Source organism: Hippichthys cyanospilos, chromosome 14 (genome assembly GCF_059441005.1).
Source record: "Hippichthys cyanospilos isolate Australia breed blue-spotted pipefish chromosome 14, RoL_Hcya_1.0, whole genome shotgun sequence".
Lineage (NCBI taxonomy): Eukaryota > Metazoa > Chordata > Actinopteri > Syngnathiformes > Syngnathidae > Hippichthys > Hippichthys cyanospilos.
This window is the reverse complement of record NC_142382.1, coordinates 6,674,280-6,692,750: the sequence shown is the minus strand read 5'-3', so window position 1 is coordinate 6,692,750 and position 18,471 is coordinate 6,674,280. Positions and strand designations below refer to the sequence as shown.

General features: G+C 39.2%; 1 protein-coding gene across 1 annotated transcript in view; it reads left to right on the top strand.

Moving 5' to 3' along the window:
- Positions 1 to 18,471, top strand: part of stxbp6 (syntaxin binding protein 6 (amisyn)) — a 41,870-nt gene that overhangs the window by 6,957 nt on the left and 16,442 nt on the right. Inside the window, exon 2 of the mRNA XM_088432726.1 lies at positions 1,913 to 2,132. Coding sequence (XP_088288852.1) covers positions 1,979 to 2,132 — 154 coding nt within the window. The 5' untranslated portion in view covers positions 1,913 to 1,978. The remainder of the gene's footprint in view (positions 1 to 1,912; positions 2,133 to 18,471) is intronic.

Below are 18,471 nucleotides of genomic sequence, written 5' to 3'. Positions count from 1 at the left end.
TTATGCTTCCTGTCCCTTTCTTAACATGTTTCCTATCAGAACCTGCATGAAATTATCCATAAGTAAATTCATGAATTCATAAAAAAGCAGGGATGTTTGGCCTTTGTTCAGTTTTGCGCTTGTCTGAACAACTTTCATACTGACTGTTTGATTATGAGGGACGGAGTCAGAGAAGAATAACTAATCGTGTATTGTACTGTAGTTGGTGTTTCTTTGCATATGCAAATGACGATGAATAAAGATAGACTTCCGGTGTGTAGGCTGTTCGACTAATACTAAGAATCTATTTACACCGTTGTCTACTCCTCGACAATGCAAAAGAAATTTGCAGTCTCAAACGTTTTTTCAATTTTGAGCACATACAGTTGTTGCTGTTACAGACCTCTGTCACTTTTTTCTGCGCGCTATGCTAAGCAGGCTCACCTCATTGCTTTCTGCATTGTTCATTTCCAAGCACAAGTTTCAGTTTGAGTTTTTCCTCCCAGAAACGCTCTTTAGTCCAATGCCAGAGCTTTTTATGTTCCACTCTGTTCCCTGGAGCTTGACGTCATCCCGACATAACAATGACCTCCGGCCAACAATAGCCCCCTTCCAGCCCCCGTCGAGACTAGTTTGTTTGTGTATTATTTACTGCTCGACTGTAGCCTGCTTCTTGCTTCTCCGCTCCCCTCGGCCCACCACATTATTACTTTTGAAAGCTTGCGGAGATGGAACAAAGCAACTTTGTAATTTTTAAGCCTGTTGTGTATTAGTGTACTGAAAGCAATGTGTAACTTTTTTTTTTTTGGACTGGCTTCTCTTCGCCACACAGTAGTTCATCCTCTGGTTACAAATGACAAATTGATTGCTCGGCTGTAAGGGTGGCTCAAGCGGTTTGGAGTGTTTGTGTGTGTCTCAAGTGTGTGGCTGATCACATCCACAGACCTCATGAGAGCATTTGGAGCTAATTAGCACACATCTTTGCTGAGGCATCGATTTACTTGCGAGTTAGGGCTAGCTAGATTATCTTCTGATGTTGTGCTCCATGTTTAGAATTGATTATCTTTGTTCAACACTAAACAAATGATCACTTGCTTATTTGGGTGAACTGAAAAAGAGTGATGGACTGTCGAAAAAAATTTGCTAGCCAGGACGTCTTCTAAGCCAGAAACTGAGAACTGTAACAGTTATACTTCCAAATACAGTTATACGTCTCTTACCAAATATTTTCCATGTATTTTTATGCTTTTTTACAGAACTTAATGTTCCTTTCAGAAAAGTCTAGAATATGCAGGCTCCATGTGCTGAAGTCTACTAACTAAACTAGATTAGCATATTTTTAAAAGATGGTAAAAAAACTTTAGTTTGTTTTTAAGTATTATATCATAATACTATAATTACAATATTATGGCTTATAATATTTTATTTATATAATAGTGAGTTATTTCATTACCTAATAAAACTTTACAAGATGGTTTTTGGGGGCTGGAATAAATTATTGCAATTTAAGTTCATTTTAGTAGGGTGATTTGATATACGAGCAGAGTTACGACCATAGTTTGGTCGGAGAAAAAAGAAAACTTGTATAAATAAATGTAGTTGACAAATTAAAGAATCTCTTCCATGTAAAACCCTTTGTAAATGCATAATTTTTCGGTCAGCATGTTTCCAATGGTCTTTTTATAGAATTTAAATGGACAGCAGCAATATTAATTGTGTCAGTCCCATACAGTCGTGAGAAATAACGATACATAACTATTAATTTTGTCCCACCCCTACTTCAAACATGCGTTTGATCGATCACATTCCATGTGATCAAAAGTTGATTTTTAATTAAGATTACCCATCGAGGCAATACTGTTAGTCATTTTTATGTGTTGGGCTTCATCTTATGTCCTTTCCCCTTCCCAACGCTCCCCATCCATGAACATAGCTCGAGAGAGCTCGCCGTCGCCCAGCCGGAGCTCTTTGCCTGCCCCTTGACCTGCGAGCTTCCAAGATGAGTGCCAAAGCCGCCATCAACAAGGAGGTCTTCGTACCCCACGACGAGAAGATGTTGGCAGCAGTGCAGGTGAAGCGGAAGACTAAGAAGAAGATTCCTTTCCTGGCAACTGGCGGCCAGGGAGACTACCTGACGTTTATCTGCCTCTCAGGTCAGACCCTTTCAATGTTCGCCTTAATTCCCACACCGATGTCCGCAATCATGAGCTCGTTTTCCTTTGCCAATAAAACGACACACTAAATCAATTAAACGCTGAGCTGTAGGTCAATGCTGATTGGATTAACGCTGAAATTGAATCATTGGTTCGCTCCAAATTGAGGCTTCGTTTTTGTTTCACAGCCTGTTAATTGAATCAGTCATGCATAGCATTTATGGGTGGAACAACGAGGGCCTGGTTATTTGCGTTTTAAAGGATCATTGAACTTTGAAATCCTTGTGGCAGTGTTCGTGCTGTGGGTTTGCTTTGGTGAAAATGATCTCTAGCGTCATCCATTTGGTTATTGATCATTATGTGAACTGTGGTGAGCATACAAGTAGCGGGCTGAGTGATAGTTAAAACTACTTAAATAGTATTTCCTTACCTGGATGAAGATGTATTTTCTAGCAAGGCAGCTTGATGTATTTACCACCTTTCATGCAATTAAATTAAAAGTGCAACATTTAAAAACATTTGCAAACAAGATTCAAAGGCATACTCATCTTACAAAGAAATTTTCAGCCGGAACCGTTTAATATTTAATTTTTCCATACATTAGTTTGATAATTATAATGTGCAACAAATTCGTTCACTGAAATTGAAGCTTATAAACATCAAAAATCATCAAAAATGGTCTTTTTGACTACCTTTTGTTTTAAATAAGTTTAAATGAACTCTGGTACAGTTACTCTAGAGTGCAGTTTGTGTGGCCAATTGCCAATATTATCATGCCGTGACTCTTGCACGGTCAAAAGAGCCGCGCGATATCGTCCATGAATGTGTGGCATTTTCTAAGGTCAGTAAGTGCATTTGCTAGAAAACCACACAAAGAGCAATAATTTACCCATAGCCGGTTTATGCTCAGTGAACACTAGGTCAATGCATGCCCCGTGCATGCATTGTAAATAAGAGTCGGGGAGGAGCCTCTCTGAGACTACCAGTAGCATAAAGTTGAGGCCCCAGGGTCATACAGTGGCCGAGTTATGCAATGTGTGGTATTTCACGCAGCAAGTGGAGTTGGCTACATGCAAGAGAGTGGTAGAAACAACTACTGTACCACTATCAACGCTGTCCATAAAATCCAGTAGCACTTTAAAGGGATAACTTCAGGTTCACATTGTAAAATGGAGTTTATCATCTGTGCACAATGACAAGCGTGTATGTCACATCTCTTTTTCAGGAGAGATAAAAAACATGTTTTATGGCTCTCAATTTTATACAAGTATTTCACATCGCAAATTATAGTTGCCAGACGCATTTAGCCCCACAAATACTAGGAAATCTAGCCACCATATCCAAATGACAACATACGCATTTGCTTTCCTGGGTGCAAGCTATTTATTCAAAAGAGGTATCGCGATACAACATTTTCACTTCCGAGTTCTTTCCGATATCAATATTGATCCAGTACGATTTTAGCAATAATGATACACAATTTTTTTTTTTTTTTTTATCTAACATGTTAGAACCTTAACCGAGTGATTCTGTTCAAATCAAGACGTCATTTATGTGTTGCATAAATTCTTTCTCAAAAATGAGAAGGTACCCATTTGAATAAAATCAATGCAAAATACATTAAAGGAACCCGGAAATTAACCTCATTGAAGTCAATAAAAAGAAATTATACTCTTTGAAGTGAAAATGAACAATTCAAGTTCACCTTATTGCACATAGAGTATTTTTTTTCTCACATTCACTTTTCGATGGGAATTAATGTTCAAATAAAATCTCTGACTTTGAATAAATTAACTTACAGTGGTACCTTGTCTTTCAATGACTAAGCGTGGACATCAAATTTACTTGTGTATAATATTTTGAAGCAGATTTAACATTGAACGTTCATACAGATAACAAAGATTTTCATTGGTTCTTTCAATTAAAACCAGCAGTCAGTGTGACGTTTTTCAGCTCTTTATTGGCCCTCTGGCTATTGCTCCAATGTTGGAGACGGCAGAATAATAAAAAGCTCTGGCTTGCTCCCACTTGGAGAGCAAAGCTTCTTGTCCTGTGTGGCTCTTTGAAAATATGTCTGGGTCTCCTCGCTGAGCTTATTGTTATTTGGCCTTATGGTGACCTTGAATTTCAGTCACTCAGACACTATTGCTGTGCTGGATTTTTACTCAATCCATTCTCTTCTTTTCCAAATAAGGTGCAGAAACAAACAGTCTCGCTTGCTCGTGCAGCAACAATATGGCCAAGTAGGCTCTCAGAGAATTGTTTGAACGCCCTAACAACAACATTATAGGAGTCTTTGCTGGAGCCAAGCCAGCAGCTCAACATGGTCCAAGTCAGTTAGCGAGCTTTGTCTTTGATCACCGGGCCCCATGCGGTTGCTTATGGCTGGACCTGGGGGCTAAAAGGCTGCGCCGCCCACACAGTGTTTGGCAAGACAGAGATGAGAGTCCCGTTGAATAAGATAAGACCCAGTGAACGCTTCACCGGCATGGACCAGACATTGATTCCCGCAGCATCTCTCTCCACTCTATGGTTTCAGAAGTGTTCTTATCGGATTCACTCTGTATGAGTTAATCGCCTGCGACAGAAAATCAAAGCTAATGATTGAAGTGTTCACACTGAGACAAATGACTTGACACCCAAGGTTCAGGTCATTGCAGTTTTCTGTAAGGCCTGTGGGTGACACAAATCTAATGGCATGTGTTTTGGGGGGGTGCACATTCCGTATTTTTAAACAAGGAACTGCCTCACATTCTGCTCCGTAAACAATTACACTGCAGCTCAACATCTGGCAAAGGGACATCATGGTGAGTGATATCCTGTAGTATGCTTCTGGCGGAATTTACTACTTGCAGTTTTCAAATGTCTGGTCACATCTGGGTTCCAAGAGTTGAGAAGTTTATGCTTTGAATTTTGTTCATTCAGGTCATTGCTATTTCATAAGCCCTGTAGATCTCTGCAGCACACATTTCACCTTGATGTCAACTGTGGAATAACAATCAAAGATGTGTTTTTAGCCATTTTTGAACTTGTAAAATGGTAGTCTTGATTTGTACCAAACAAGACGCAACAACACCCTTCACGAATAACATTGCGTTAGCCATGATGGATAGCCTACAGTATTTTACGGACAGCTACGTGGATGTTGCTCCTACAACAGACAAAAAAAAAAAAAAAAAAAACAGTTTGAACATTGTTAATCAATTGCCTGGTGGTGGTGGTGGGGGTGGGGGGGGTGTATTAAATTGGCTAATGCTAAATGCTATCTCGATTAACAGTTCATCAGCTGTAAACTTGTCAATTCACTCACAATTATCCAATCTTTTGCTTGGTCCCGGCATCTATCAGAAGCTTGCAGTTTTGCTTACTTTGCTCCCTTCCCATATTGTAAACATTGGAAATATGCTGCCAGTATTGTAAACATTAGAACTGTGCCGCTAGCAAAGCTCTTCTTGCGTTGGGTCTGACCGGTTCGTCAAACGCAGCCGTTAATCTATTGCCATTTTTCCCCATGTTTTTAGACATTGAAGCAGGAAGTTGTTGTTGTTGTTCTAGTATGATGAAAACATATTTACGTACTAGCGAATATATGCTAATGACAATGTGAATGAGAAAGCCGACGTAATAGGAATTTGAATTAAAGGAGACAAACTCGGGAGTACCCGCTTCATGTTGTCTTCTCAGCAAATCTATTTGTAATCTGTTACAACACCAGCCTGGTGTGTTTATGCTCTTGCGAGAATTTCAATGTGGGATGCATGTAGGAGTATTCTTCAGAGATTATTCTGCTTGCGTGGTTATGCGGGCATATTGTTAAGGTGTTTTGTTTGCATGTGTAATTTTAAGTGTAGGCTGTTTCATACACATCCATGTGCCTGGGAACCTCTTCCTTGTTTGTTTGGTAACATTCAACCACACTTTGGTTAGATTTAAACGGCAGGTATTTCAAGTCTGTATCTGTCTTTTATAGATGTTCAGACCAAATGCTGCATAGAACGGCCCACTTTATTTTACAAGTAAAACATTTCCATTTTCAATCATCTCCTTCAGGAGCTCAGCTTGCTGTCATTGTTTTAGCTTCAGGCCACCTGGTAAATAAAATTTTAAATTCCTCCTCTGGCTTCAACATTTCAATCCCTTCCTTGCTGTTTTCATCATCAGCTGGCTGCCCTGAAGCTATTGATTACCTTGTGAGATGGATGAGCTGGGATCCTTGTGTAACTCCTGGGTAAATTACGCTCCATCGACTAGATAACTTATACGACTTTTTGCTTCAAAAAGACTTTGGTCTGACTTTTTGTATTCTTTATTTTAGCTCGATATTCATTGGAGGTATGCTCAGCAAGGTTATTCTTCCCTTCCAACTTTGGGGAAAAAAAGAGCAGCTCAATGCTGACTTATAACCTCGAGCATTTTTTATTCAGTTTGCCTTTTAGGCATCTGCAATGGTAGGTACTATATGCTAGAATTCCACTGTTTGCGAACTAAGCATTTGGTGTCATTAAAGGAAATGTAGAATCTTCATTGATTTTAAGATGTATGTTTTTGGAATGAAGGAAGCTAGAAAACCTGGAGAAAACCCACATAAGCTGGGGAATAAACATACCCCACACAAGCCAAAGCATATAAGGAGGACTTTTAAAGGACTTTGTGCAAATACTGTATATTCAATACTGCGGAAAAGTGATGTAACCAAAGGTCTTGGGGAGTTTGGACCAGTGTTTGTTAATGAGGCTACACCAGACGTGGGTGTGTGGGCGGCCTGTGTTCTGAAGAATGTTGCCGTCTGTAGGCTTATTGCAGGGCCCATGTATCGCCTGCGATTGATGCCAGCCTCCAAGTATTCACAGACAAACAGCCCACTCGCACTGAACTACTACCACATTCTGCGTTCATGCACACATGTTTGTGTGTGCATATCCTTCCGATCCTCTGTTTAATGGTGGATTGATTTGGACTAATTAGCCTCTTGCGTGATTCCCAAAACTTGGTGAAACTTCCTACTCTTACTCAACCATCTTGAAAAACTCCTCCTCTTTGTCCCCCATGCTCACATTTCAGAGGGTCTTTCAGGACTGGGAAAAGCCTTTGTGATTGATTACTAGAGCTTGACTGGGGAGAGGAGGTAAGAAAAAGGATAACCTGAGGGGGAGCTGCAAAGAGTTGCAGTAAGCGATGGACTTAAGACAAGTAGACTGGGAGAGATTACAGCTCAGGTGCAGTGCAGGTGGACTGAAATAGAAAATATATGTGCATCGAGGTTGGTAGAAATGTTGCAGGGTAGTTTAAACCTTGGCGAGAATATACAGTATACGTTTGTAATCCATCTGAACCCTGACAGTTCCATGTTTCTGTTTTATACCAAAGTCGGCGTCATCCATATTAATCTGCCCCTCCCGAGTCTTACATTGATTCACGGGGCATCGTGGAGTACCTATCGTAATCTCCATAATCCCACAATGCTACAATTTGTCTCCTTTTTTGACACTTTTTATGTGCTTCTTCTCTTTGTCAAAGTCTAGATATTTGGACAGGGAATGATTTCGAAGCATTTGTTGAGACACAACAATGTTCTCACAGACCTTTTGACCAAAACGACCCCTTGCGAGCTCTTACAGTACCTGAGAGGTACTGTAAATGATGTGAGGAGTCAAAACAAGTGCAACTTGGATGCCGAAAACCAGTTCTAACTAGTCAGGGTCATAATGGCTTGACAATTGAGTATGGTGGCGTGTTCAGCAAGTCTTCCTTTCAGTCACGTAAGACACAACAACACTGTTTTAACATTGGAAGCTGTTCAATCTCCGGGAGGATACGTTTATTAAATACAGTGTTGTGATGAACATGCTTTTGGGAAGGGCTTAGAAAAAAGAAAATAACATACCAAGGCCGTTTGTATCATACATTACCTACAGTACAGTTTATTTTGAAAAATTGGCTAGCCATCGTTGAAAGGTTTAGAACCACTGGTGTAAAGAACATGACATTAGCTAAAGAAAGTTGTGAAACATTATACCATTCTATTAAGTGATATATATATATATAATTTTAAAAGTTATTTCTTTATACTAGTCACAGTAATCATTAATTGAAAAAACATTTTTTTTTTTTTCCTTAAGACCAAATTTAGCTTTTGTGGGTGGAAAAAGGATTAAGTGAGAGCCTTTGGACATGAGGTTTATTTTAACAAAATAGGATGAACGTTATTATCCACTCAAGGAAAAAAATGTGGTCTGCTTCCCACCCAGGAGAGTTCAAACATTTTTACAGGATGTCATGTCAGGATAGCCACAAAAATCTCACCCGGTTCGACTACTCCTCCGAATTATGGACAGAATAAGCGTCCACTCCCAGCAGATGAATGCAAAAACAAACTTTTCACTCACGTCCCTCGGCACCTCATAAATTACATTTAGATTAAAAGGGTATGCAGCAGATGGTTTACTCCAAGAATTGGATAACCTCACAATCAAATAAATGCACCTTTTTGTAGTGGATGTGTGAGGAGCCTTCCCACCGGGTGCTGTCTCCTCGCTTGCCCTGGTCGGTTCTACCGCGGCACTAGGCGTGGTCCTCAGTTCTCCGTGTTGACAGTGAACAGGTTGCATTTTTGGCCTCTTTGTCGGGATGAACTCTTGAACCAACGTGCTGTGTGACGTGTTGATGGCACCTGACGGCAGGAAACGGAGGAGGCAATTATCTGCGATGACCACACCGCCACATGGTTTTGATCATGTATTCTCTGACCATATGTATTGGCTTGGACATGCAACCAAACTCCCTGCGTACCTGGAAAAAGAAATCTATTTGTTTTGTTTGCACAAAGCTTGCCTTCCAAATTCTTGCTCTCGTCTGTACTGTTAAAAAGAGAAGCAATGAATATCATAACAGAAGAAAATTATAGGCAAGCCCCAATCAGTCCATGATACTAATAGACCTCAGATACTATGTTCAACACTTGTTTCTGGATTCTCATGGCTGCAGTTATCAGACACTGAAAAAACGTTTGCTGCAGTTGAAGTAGGATTTTTGCTTGCTGCTGTCCTTTCACAAGCCTCTTTCAAAAGTATTCAAAGAAACCTATCTGACTTTGCTGAAGATTATTTTCTATCTTAGGTATATCTTCTTTGATGATTGTTCCACTTGTTTCAGGTTTTCACCTGGGATGACACCATTTGAAAAACGACATAGTAAGGAGGATACACCGTCAATGTAAAAGAGTGAAGTTTCAAACGAGACATTTTGATATAAAATGGACTGTTGTTGGTATTAATATATCGGGGAAATTCCTCCTACGATAGAAACCCTACAGTCTACATCTACAGAAAAAAAGCCCGTTGATCATATTCCTTGTGAATAAAGCACATTAACTTTATGGATAGACATGATAGATATGACTTTGGCAGCATCCCCCATCGCGTTAATCTACAGGTGCAGCCCGTAAATCTGCTCGGTCCGACTCCCCGGATGCTTCTATTTGTCATGAAAGATTTATCGGACTTATTAGAGCACAATACCTGCTCCGCCACTGGGACTGGGCCGAGGGCGAGGCAGGGAGGATAGGAGTGGATAGTATCACAGGAAGCAGACATCTCAGGAGTCCTAACCTCTTAAAGTCCTTACTGGAAAGTACAATAATAGTCCTTGTGCTTCAAGGGAAGAAATAAGATGTGTGGGTTTTTTCATAAAACGAAGGTTGGAAACGCTTAAAAAAAAAAGAAAAAGAAATTGCAATAACAACAAGGCAATATACCCGAATATATTAAGCTAAGTGGCATTTAGACATTCTTTCGTCCAATGTTTCCTGAACCCTAATAATGCTACACATTAAGTTATTGATAATTAAAGCCTAATAGTATCGTTTTTTATTCATATTTGAGCATTTTTGAAAATAAGAAAAATGGCAAGCACATCAGGATTGTATTTTTTTTAATCAGTATTTTAACAGTGAGCTAATAATAACTTTTATAATAATATTATATATAATATTATATATAATAATATTATATAATATTATATATTATATAATATTATATAATATTATTTTATAATATATTATAAAATAAATATTAATAACTTTTAATAACACATTTGCCATCTAAAGCCATAAATAGTTTTCTGCTAATGGCAGTACTGCAAGTAATGCATTCCTATTCTGTGGTATATGCCACAGAATGTAATAGGTAACAAAGAAAAAGTAAAAACAGAGTTCTGTTTTATTCTGCGTTTCTTTTTCCCCAAACAATTAATTTTGTAGAAAACGGTGTACAATGAACAGATACCATGTATTGGTTTTCGACATGCTTTTTGGAGGATCCCTGTGGCCGTGACCTTTTCTCGCTCCCCAGTAAAATTTACATTTTCACCAAGTGGTTCCCTCTTATTGGCCCATACTCAATTAATTGACTCTTAGCATAGTGGTTCTTGACCTTTTTTCAATGATGTACTGTGAAATATTTTTTTCTCCCAAGTAGGTCCTCACAAGCACAAAGCATTTTTGTATGGGGGGGGGAAATGAAGACAGTTATGTGACATCCGTGTCTCAATTATTCAACTTTTGAACTACATTTACAGTGTCATCCCTTTCCATATTTTATTCAAAAATTACACAAGATCATGCAACCATAAATCTCCCCTGTAAAATCGTATCACTAATAAGACTCACTATAAAACTGAACAAAAAAGGCATACAATATTTTTCAAATGAGTCACTATGAAACAATTGCGTATTAAGTTACTTCATCTTCAATATAATTTGCTCTTAATTTGAAATGTGCCGTTCCTGTCACGACATTTAAAAGTATTAAAATAGACTTGCTAATACTTTCAGAAACCATGTTAAAATCTCACTCACATGCACTCTTGAAGGGCCTTCATGTACCCCCAATTGTACTTGTATCCCCATTTAAAAACTACTTCCTTAATGGGCCTGATGAATTTAGTTCAATGTCATTTCCAAGTGGCAAATGGTTAGGTATTTTGTTCTCAATTGCGTTTTTTGTAACCTTCATGCAACATCACAATGCAGTTTCAACTTTGACGTATTACATATGAGTTGCATTACCAACCCGATGTTTATCATCCAAACGGTCAACACAGACGGTGCAGCTGAACCCTTGTCGAGTCTCGCTCGCTGTTGCAATTTACAGTCCCTTTTCTGGCAGCAAAGGCGTCTCATACCTAAAGGCGCATAAATATTAAATCCCTACCTGCGACAAAAGGAGCTCATCAATTTCGGCATGTCAGGTTTCACCTTGACTGCTCGTAGATCCACAAACATGCCTCTTTATATCGTCGAGGACAGCTGCGCTCAAAATTCATAATCTAATTCAAGGTAATATCTGTTTGAATGGCACTTAGTGCATCTGAATGGTGGGAAAATATTTTTGCTTTTGGTGCAGCAGTGAGACCCGACCAATAGATGCAGAGCTTCTATAATGCAACCAGACAGCCTGAATCCAGTGCACTTGAGTAATTGGACCTTGCGGGCAGACGCATACGTACCCTCGCGCCTCATCACTCTTCCTTTGCATTTATCAGATCAAACCAGCCTGTTGTGAGATTAGAGTAAATGGGCTCTCTGGACTATGCTTGCTTTTCTCGGCCGGCAACAAATCTGGCAACAGCGCCGAGGTAAAGCCAGACTCCCATCAGGTTATCGGAAAGAGACATCACCTTGGATAAGCAGCTCAGACTTGGGAGTGCTTTGCCCTTTGAGCGGGGAAAATGGAGGAAAGCTGAAAAGTTTGAACTGGCAAATGTCAACCTCACAAAATATTTCACAGATACGTGTCTAGAGGGCTGACATGTCTGCATTTTTTTCCCCACTTTTTCAAGGATGTGCTGCATTTGTCATGCTTCTCCAAAAGAGCATATCGTCTCTTTCTGATGGGAGACATGTACAGCATATTTACATTTTTTTTCTGTAGCTAGTGACATATTTTATAATACCTACCAACAACCAGTTTCATCAGACCAGTGCTCATTTGTCATTTTTACAATGGGAAGGGTTCTTATTCATTTTTTCTTTTTTTTTTTAATAACTCCCAATCTTTCTTTGCCCTCATTATCTGCGCTGTAACATTTTCATAAACCTGTCTTTGTTCGTTTTCCCAATAATTTACCGTCATCCAAGCTGATCAATAGGAATAGAGGCACTTTTTCATTTAACATCTGTCTGTCGAGTAGTAATCAGAAGCGCTCAAACAAACCAATTAGGCCTCCTGTTTTGTTCCCCCAGCTGTTATGTTCTGGGACCTGATCAGGCATGTAGATTAATGGCTGTGTTTGGAGAGGCAGGGCAAAGTGGCGCCTAATGGCTTCTTTGTTAACCTGGCTTGGCTTCGGCTGCGTGATCGATTCGTGTAGGTATAACAAACAAAATTGAGGCCATTAGCTGCTGTTTTTTTTTTTTTTCCTTAATTGAATTTTTGTTTTCCCTTGAAAGTTTGTGATTATTAAAAACAGAACCACCTTCATGGTTTCATTAAATAACATGACTATTTTAATCCGCTGATTTATGACTTTTTGTTGTTCTTAGTAGCCAATCGTATCTCCCTTCTTCCTGTGGCTTCATCTCAGCAGAGCATATTAAACTTGTGAGTGGCATGCATATTAATTGTGTTGATGAAGGTCACCCGGAGGAGCAGCTGGAGTCCTCCTCTGTGTGGAAAACACTGGCTGTGGCTAAGTAGGCGCCCGCCGTGGACCTTCCCGAAGCAATCAAAAACACCATATGCTTCCTCGCCATCACCCGACACCTTTTGCAACATTCAACTTTGAAAAGCATGCTGGGTAAATAAGAGCTATTGGACCGAAACTGGCCCAACTTGCTAATCAAGTCACCAGATGAATGTTGGCTACTTTTTAAAATTGCAATTATTTATTTATTTATTTGCCCATTCATCCTGAGTTTGAGAGTATTACTTGTATATGATGCAGGTGACAGAAGGTAAATGTGAGGCAATCAGTGGTTTGTTATCAAATTGGCGTTCCTGGCTTCAATTCATTGCAAGGGCATCACCTGAAATTATGCCACACTCCAGAAATTTAGAAGAGGGTAAATACCTCATACCTTATACCTTGTTTGTCAGGATGAGTTTTTTTTTTTAAGGGAATTTTTTATATATATATATATATATATATATATATATATATTTTTTTTTTTAGAGGAAGAAAAATTGCAAGAGAGAGCAAAGTAAACCTGCAACAGAAAAAACTATGGTCATTAATAAAAACCGAATCAAACACCAGTGAAAGAACACCCTTAATTCTTACAATATAAATATTTTTTAAGGGACAACGTTTGCCTTATTTAACATTTATCATTTCAAGTTCATGGGAAAACACGAAGTCATGGTTATCAGGCCAAACAACTGTAAACACGCAACACAGTTCATCAAATGATTTAGATTTATATCAGGTAAAATATGAATGTGCAGATGTGTTGGGTGGAGAAAAACTTGAGAAACTTCAGAAATATGCTTTTTATATTTATTTAAGGTAGATTATTAGCAGTAACTGATAACTGTGCAAAACGACCGACAAACGATTTGATGTTATGAAACAACAACTCCAGATAATAAATGAATCATTGCTCAAAGATCATTACCGCACACAAGAAGTCCATGCAGGAGGCTCGTCTCCAAAAAAGTGTCCTGGAACACGTTTTAATGTTGAGTACCCGCCAAAGGCTAATGAATCAAAAGAAGTTAAGATAATCACTTTCTGAATTCAAAGAGAGCCGACCAGAAAAGCGCGTCCCCGGCGGGCATGTCACCCTTCCCTGTACGCATCCATCAAAACGGTGTCATTAGAGGGCACAAATTGCCTCCTCTGCCAAGATGGATCACACACACACAGGAAGTTTCATTTGTTCGCCGTGTTAGTGCTTTTCCCATCTGGTCTTTTCGTGCAGCAGGAAAGCAGCTGGGAGTTGCGCGACTGATATTAATCTATGATATCATTCTTCCTTTGCTTTTGTGCGACAGGAAGAACAAGTTGGACAAAAAGGACTAAAATGAGATAACCTCAATCATTACCTTCAACGCACCCCAGGGACTCCAAAACAACAGGCCTGTTTTATTTCCAGCATAAATTACACAAGAGATACAGCAAAACCTTCCTAGAAGTTAGTGTGTGTTCTGGGCTAAACAAATCTCAGGAAAGCCTTGCTGGTTGGGGCTCATCCATGCCCTTAGTGTGAAATACCAGAGCAGAGCCCACCCGCCGTCTGACACAGGAAGTCATACGGCGGGACTCAGCAGTGTGCTGTCTCCAGGCTGTTCTGTGACATCGCCTCCTGAGGGTAGATAGATGTCATGGTGCCGGCCCACATCCTGTATAACCTTTAAACCTTGATTGGTACCGATGTGAAATTAAGCTGTCATGAGCATTCACATGGACGCTTGAAGCATCTGAATCCATTTGGTTGAAACCGTATTTCAATCTTTTAATTTTGTTTCCTCTGTTTTGTTTCGGGTTAGTTTGTTGCTGTGGGGGAGAATGTGTACTGTATTTGGTTCAGAATATGTGCAAATATTCTGTTATTCATTGCAATTGCAAATGTTATAATATTGCTGACCAGTTAGAATAGGCAAATTTTGATAGAGGATTAATAAACGAGTCGCAATAGTAAGTGAGTTATAAAAAAAATATTCATTTTCATGTTTGTGGTGGAATTACTCGATAAAAATGGATATATATATATATATATATATATATATATATATATATATATATATATACACATGATAGTGTTAACAGAGGCAACGTAAGATTGCAGCGGGTGACTTCACACTACTCTTCTTCTACTTTGTTTTTGGTGGTTACTAAATAGTTTTGGTGCTTTACTGCCACTTTCTTCTGATCTCAGGGTTCTTTCAAGGTCACCAGAGATTGCCATAAGATAACCAGACTTAATCAAAATCTCAACAGAACCCGGCAGTTGTTCGCCTGTACTACTCTTGTCGCAAAGAAATTTTGAACACGTTCCAAATTTACTTGCAACAAGAGCAACATCTAGCAAACTTTGGTGACCTCTGGCGACCTTAAGCCAACCCTGAGGACATCACAAGATCCGCTACCTTGGTGGACACTTGCCATCCTTTGTCCGCTTTGGGACAATGTCTTTAGCGTGCTGCTATGAAGAAGGCGCAATTCGGCAGTGATGCTTTTAGAGAAAATGTCTGATCTTCGGTTGTGATTTGAAGGAAGGTAAGAATTGGCCATTAAAAACAACGTTCCTTATGTACCTTCTGGGATATCGTGAAAGAGGTGAAATGTTAATACACGAGTAACTCAAAGTCTGGAAAGAAGGAAGTAAACACACTGTTTATAAGTCATTCTTGAACTTAAGTCGCAGGACTGGCTAAATAATAAGAAACTGTGACTACTTTTCATAAAAAAATAAATAAATTGTGGTGTGAAATAATTTCCTATTTCCTTAACATCGATTGAAGGTTTCTAATGTAATTTTTGATAAAAGTAGTTCAAATTAAATCTGAAATTCTGGAATAAATTGTTCAATGGTAACTAACTGCAATTTAAAACTCTCAGGATGCTCATTTCAGTCGGCGATATACCCTAAGGGATCTATAGAGTGAATAAACGGATTGATTTAAAAAAAAAAAAAAAGTAATCCAATAACTCTCCCCCGCAGAGCACCTACAGTATAATCGAAGCGGTCCGGTATGCACGAGGGCATGTTTTTATTAAATCTAAACGTGTCTGCCCAACCTTGACACGAGATACTGCCTGAGGAGTGAGCCTGTCACTTGACAAGACGATTGATGAATGTTACTGGCCAATTCAGTGAAAGTGTGCATCAATCACAGGCCTCAAAAAGTTTCGAGTCCAAAAAGTTATTCACGCTGTTCTTTGAAATTTGATGAAGAACGGATGGTTGGGGTTACAGATGCTGTGCAAAAATGGATGATTTAAGATCGGTCATCTGCTTCACAGCTGTGTCGTACATTCCCTTGCATCACTATACAGTTGTCCTCAGGTCAAAGACTAGTAAGCTTATGAATTCTTACTTTTTTAACAAATTCGAACGTTAAACCACGCTACTGCTTGCTGTAAGTTGTTCAACTTTTCTCATCTTGATTTTCTTCCCATTACACTTGATGAGCCTAGCGATTAACTGTTGGTGAACCAAGACTACGATGATAATATTGTCTGGTGTTGTGAGTCTATATATTTGTGATAAATAACAAGTACCACAAAGTAAAGCAGAAGACCTTGGGTTCCTGCATTAGCGGTTGACAGGATCATTTCTGGTTGGCTAGCTCCCAGGTTGTTGTGAGCTTTAACTGAAAAGAATGGTGTCAAATGTGGACTGCTACGAATTTGATTTGGGACTTCTGTGACTTTTGAGTCCATCTGTTTGTCCCGGATGAAGGTGTAGAATCTTACTAGCGTTTTACGCTAGCTGCAGTAAAATAGTCCTTTGCGAGGTCAAAAGGTAAAGCTCAAATGTTCCTTTTGAAAACACTGCTGTATTTCAGCGGTCATGTTTTCATAAAGGTGTCCTCAGCGCTAATGTCGTTCTTGGATCTTTTTGTAGCGTGGTTGTGCAATCCTAATCCTGGTAAAGCCCTTCGTATCAACCACAGAGACAACCTCCACTGGACCTTGTTTAAAGGAGAACAGCTGGCCAAAGGAAATGAGGTCTGGAGACAAGCCCGAGATGTAATGTTTTGATACATTATATGTTTTCCCTTTCAAGGGGCTCGGTTTAGCTTTCCCATCCAAGTGAGTTACAACTTAAACCTATGACGAAGTACTGTAATATTTTTGTAAACTTTTTGATGTAAATAGTTTTTATAATTTGCCCGAGTTTATCTAAATTACCTAATCCAGTCAGCGTTAAACTGTCTGCATTGTTGGAAGGTTTTTGCTTCCAGGAATTCACTTTGGATCATCCTGTGAGCGTAAGAGTCCAGGAATGTACTGTACCTTGTTTTGAAATATGCCTGTTTATTCCATGTTTACTGTGTGATGACAATCGGACAGTTTATTATGATGTCTTTTTGCATGGAACACTGTCCAGAGTTTTGAAACATACTGTAGTGCGTTTTAGGCATATTTTCCAAATAAGACTGTTACTGACTTTTTAATATGGAGAAGGATTTGGGCCAATGAGGAAATAAAAATCTTTAGTAAAAATTCTCTGAATTATGGTTGTTAGAATTCTGAAAATTCTCATTTTAAAGTCAAAATTCTGAGAAGTCAGATGTTTTTTTTTTTTTTTTTAATGAATTTGGTGGTTAATAATGCTTTAATACAGAAGAGGATTAGGGCTACTGAAGAGGGGGGAAAACTCTGGCAACATCACTTATCTTATAATTCATTAATTTTCTAAGAATTCTCACTTTAAAGTTAGAACTCCGACTTTGGTCAGACTTTTGACCAGAGTCGTAGTTCTGGGACTTCTTATTTTAAAGTTAGAATACTAACTTTATAGGTTATAATTCTCGAGTCAAAACTGATAATTCAGCTGTTAAAGGCAAATGTAAATCATCTTGTTTTTTTGCTGTTATATGCTGAATTATGTAGCAATAGCACCCCAAAGTACACAGGCGGAAATTAAATGGAACATGAAACAAACTATCAAAATTTGTATCATTTGGTACAAATGAATGGAGTCATTGAATGCCACTAGAGAAGCACATTCATCTCATAGCACAAATCACAGAAGGTAATAATGCTCAAGTCAGAGGCCTGGCGTAATTAAATATTTGCCCGTATCCCGGAGCTTGATCTCCAGAGGAATGCATTGTGTGTGTGGACTTGGCGCAGCCTGAATAGCAGCATTATTAAGTGGCCCAAGGGATAGTAGCTGATGGACCAACTTGCGATGGCAATAACGTCCATTTATATGACTTGCAAATGGCCTTAATATGATGTTTCCAGGTGCAGGAGCACAACCTTGAACACCATGACTTTGTCATTGCGGATTTCCTAATTGCTTACTTCTGCGAGTCCTTCGACCCAGCGAGGTGAATTTTGCTCTTCGTGCTGCTGCATTAATCAGCTCATGTTCTACTATGAGGGGCAAAATGTGGAAAATGTCACAGTAATCAGCTGTGTCTTTTCACGGCACACTTTTCGCTCGACAACCAAAACGCTGCCGAAATCTTAAAGAATATGTACACCAGATCCTTATGGCTGATTTGAGTATGATTGTTATGCCCATACTTTTTGCCCATAAGTCACTATCTATACAGGGTGTCCTTAGCTCGAGGTTACGAACGATCTGCTGCATAACGATTTGTCGTCACTCGCACTGGACGGAACATTCACTTCTCTGTCCTTTGTTTTACATTGAGTCGCTTCT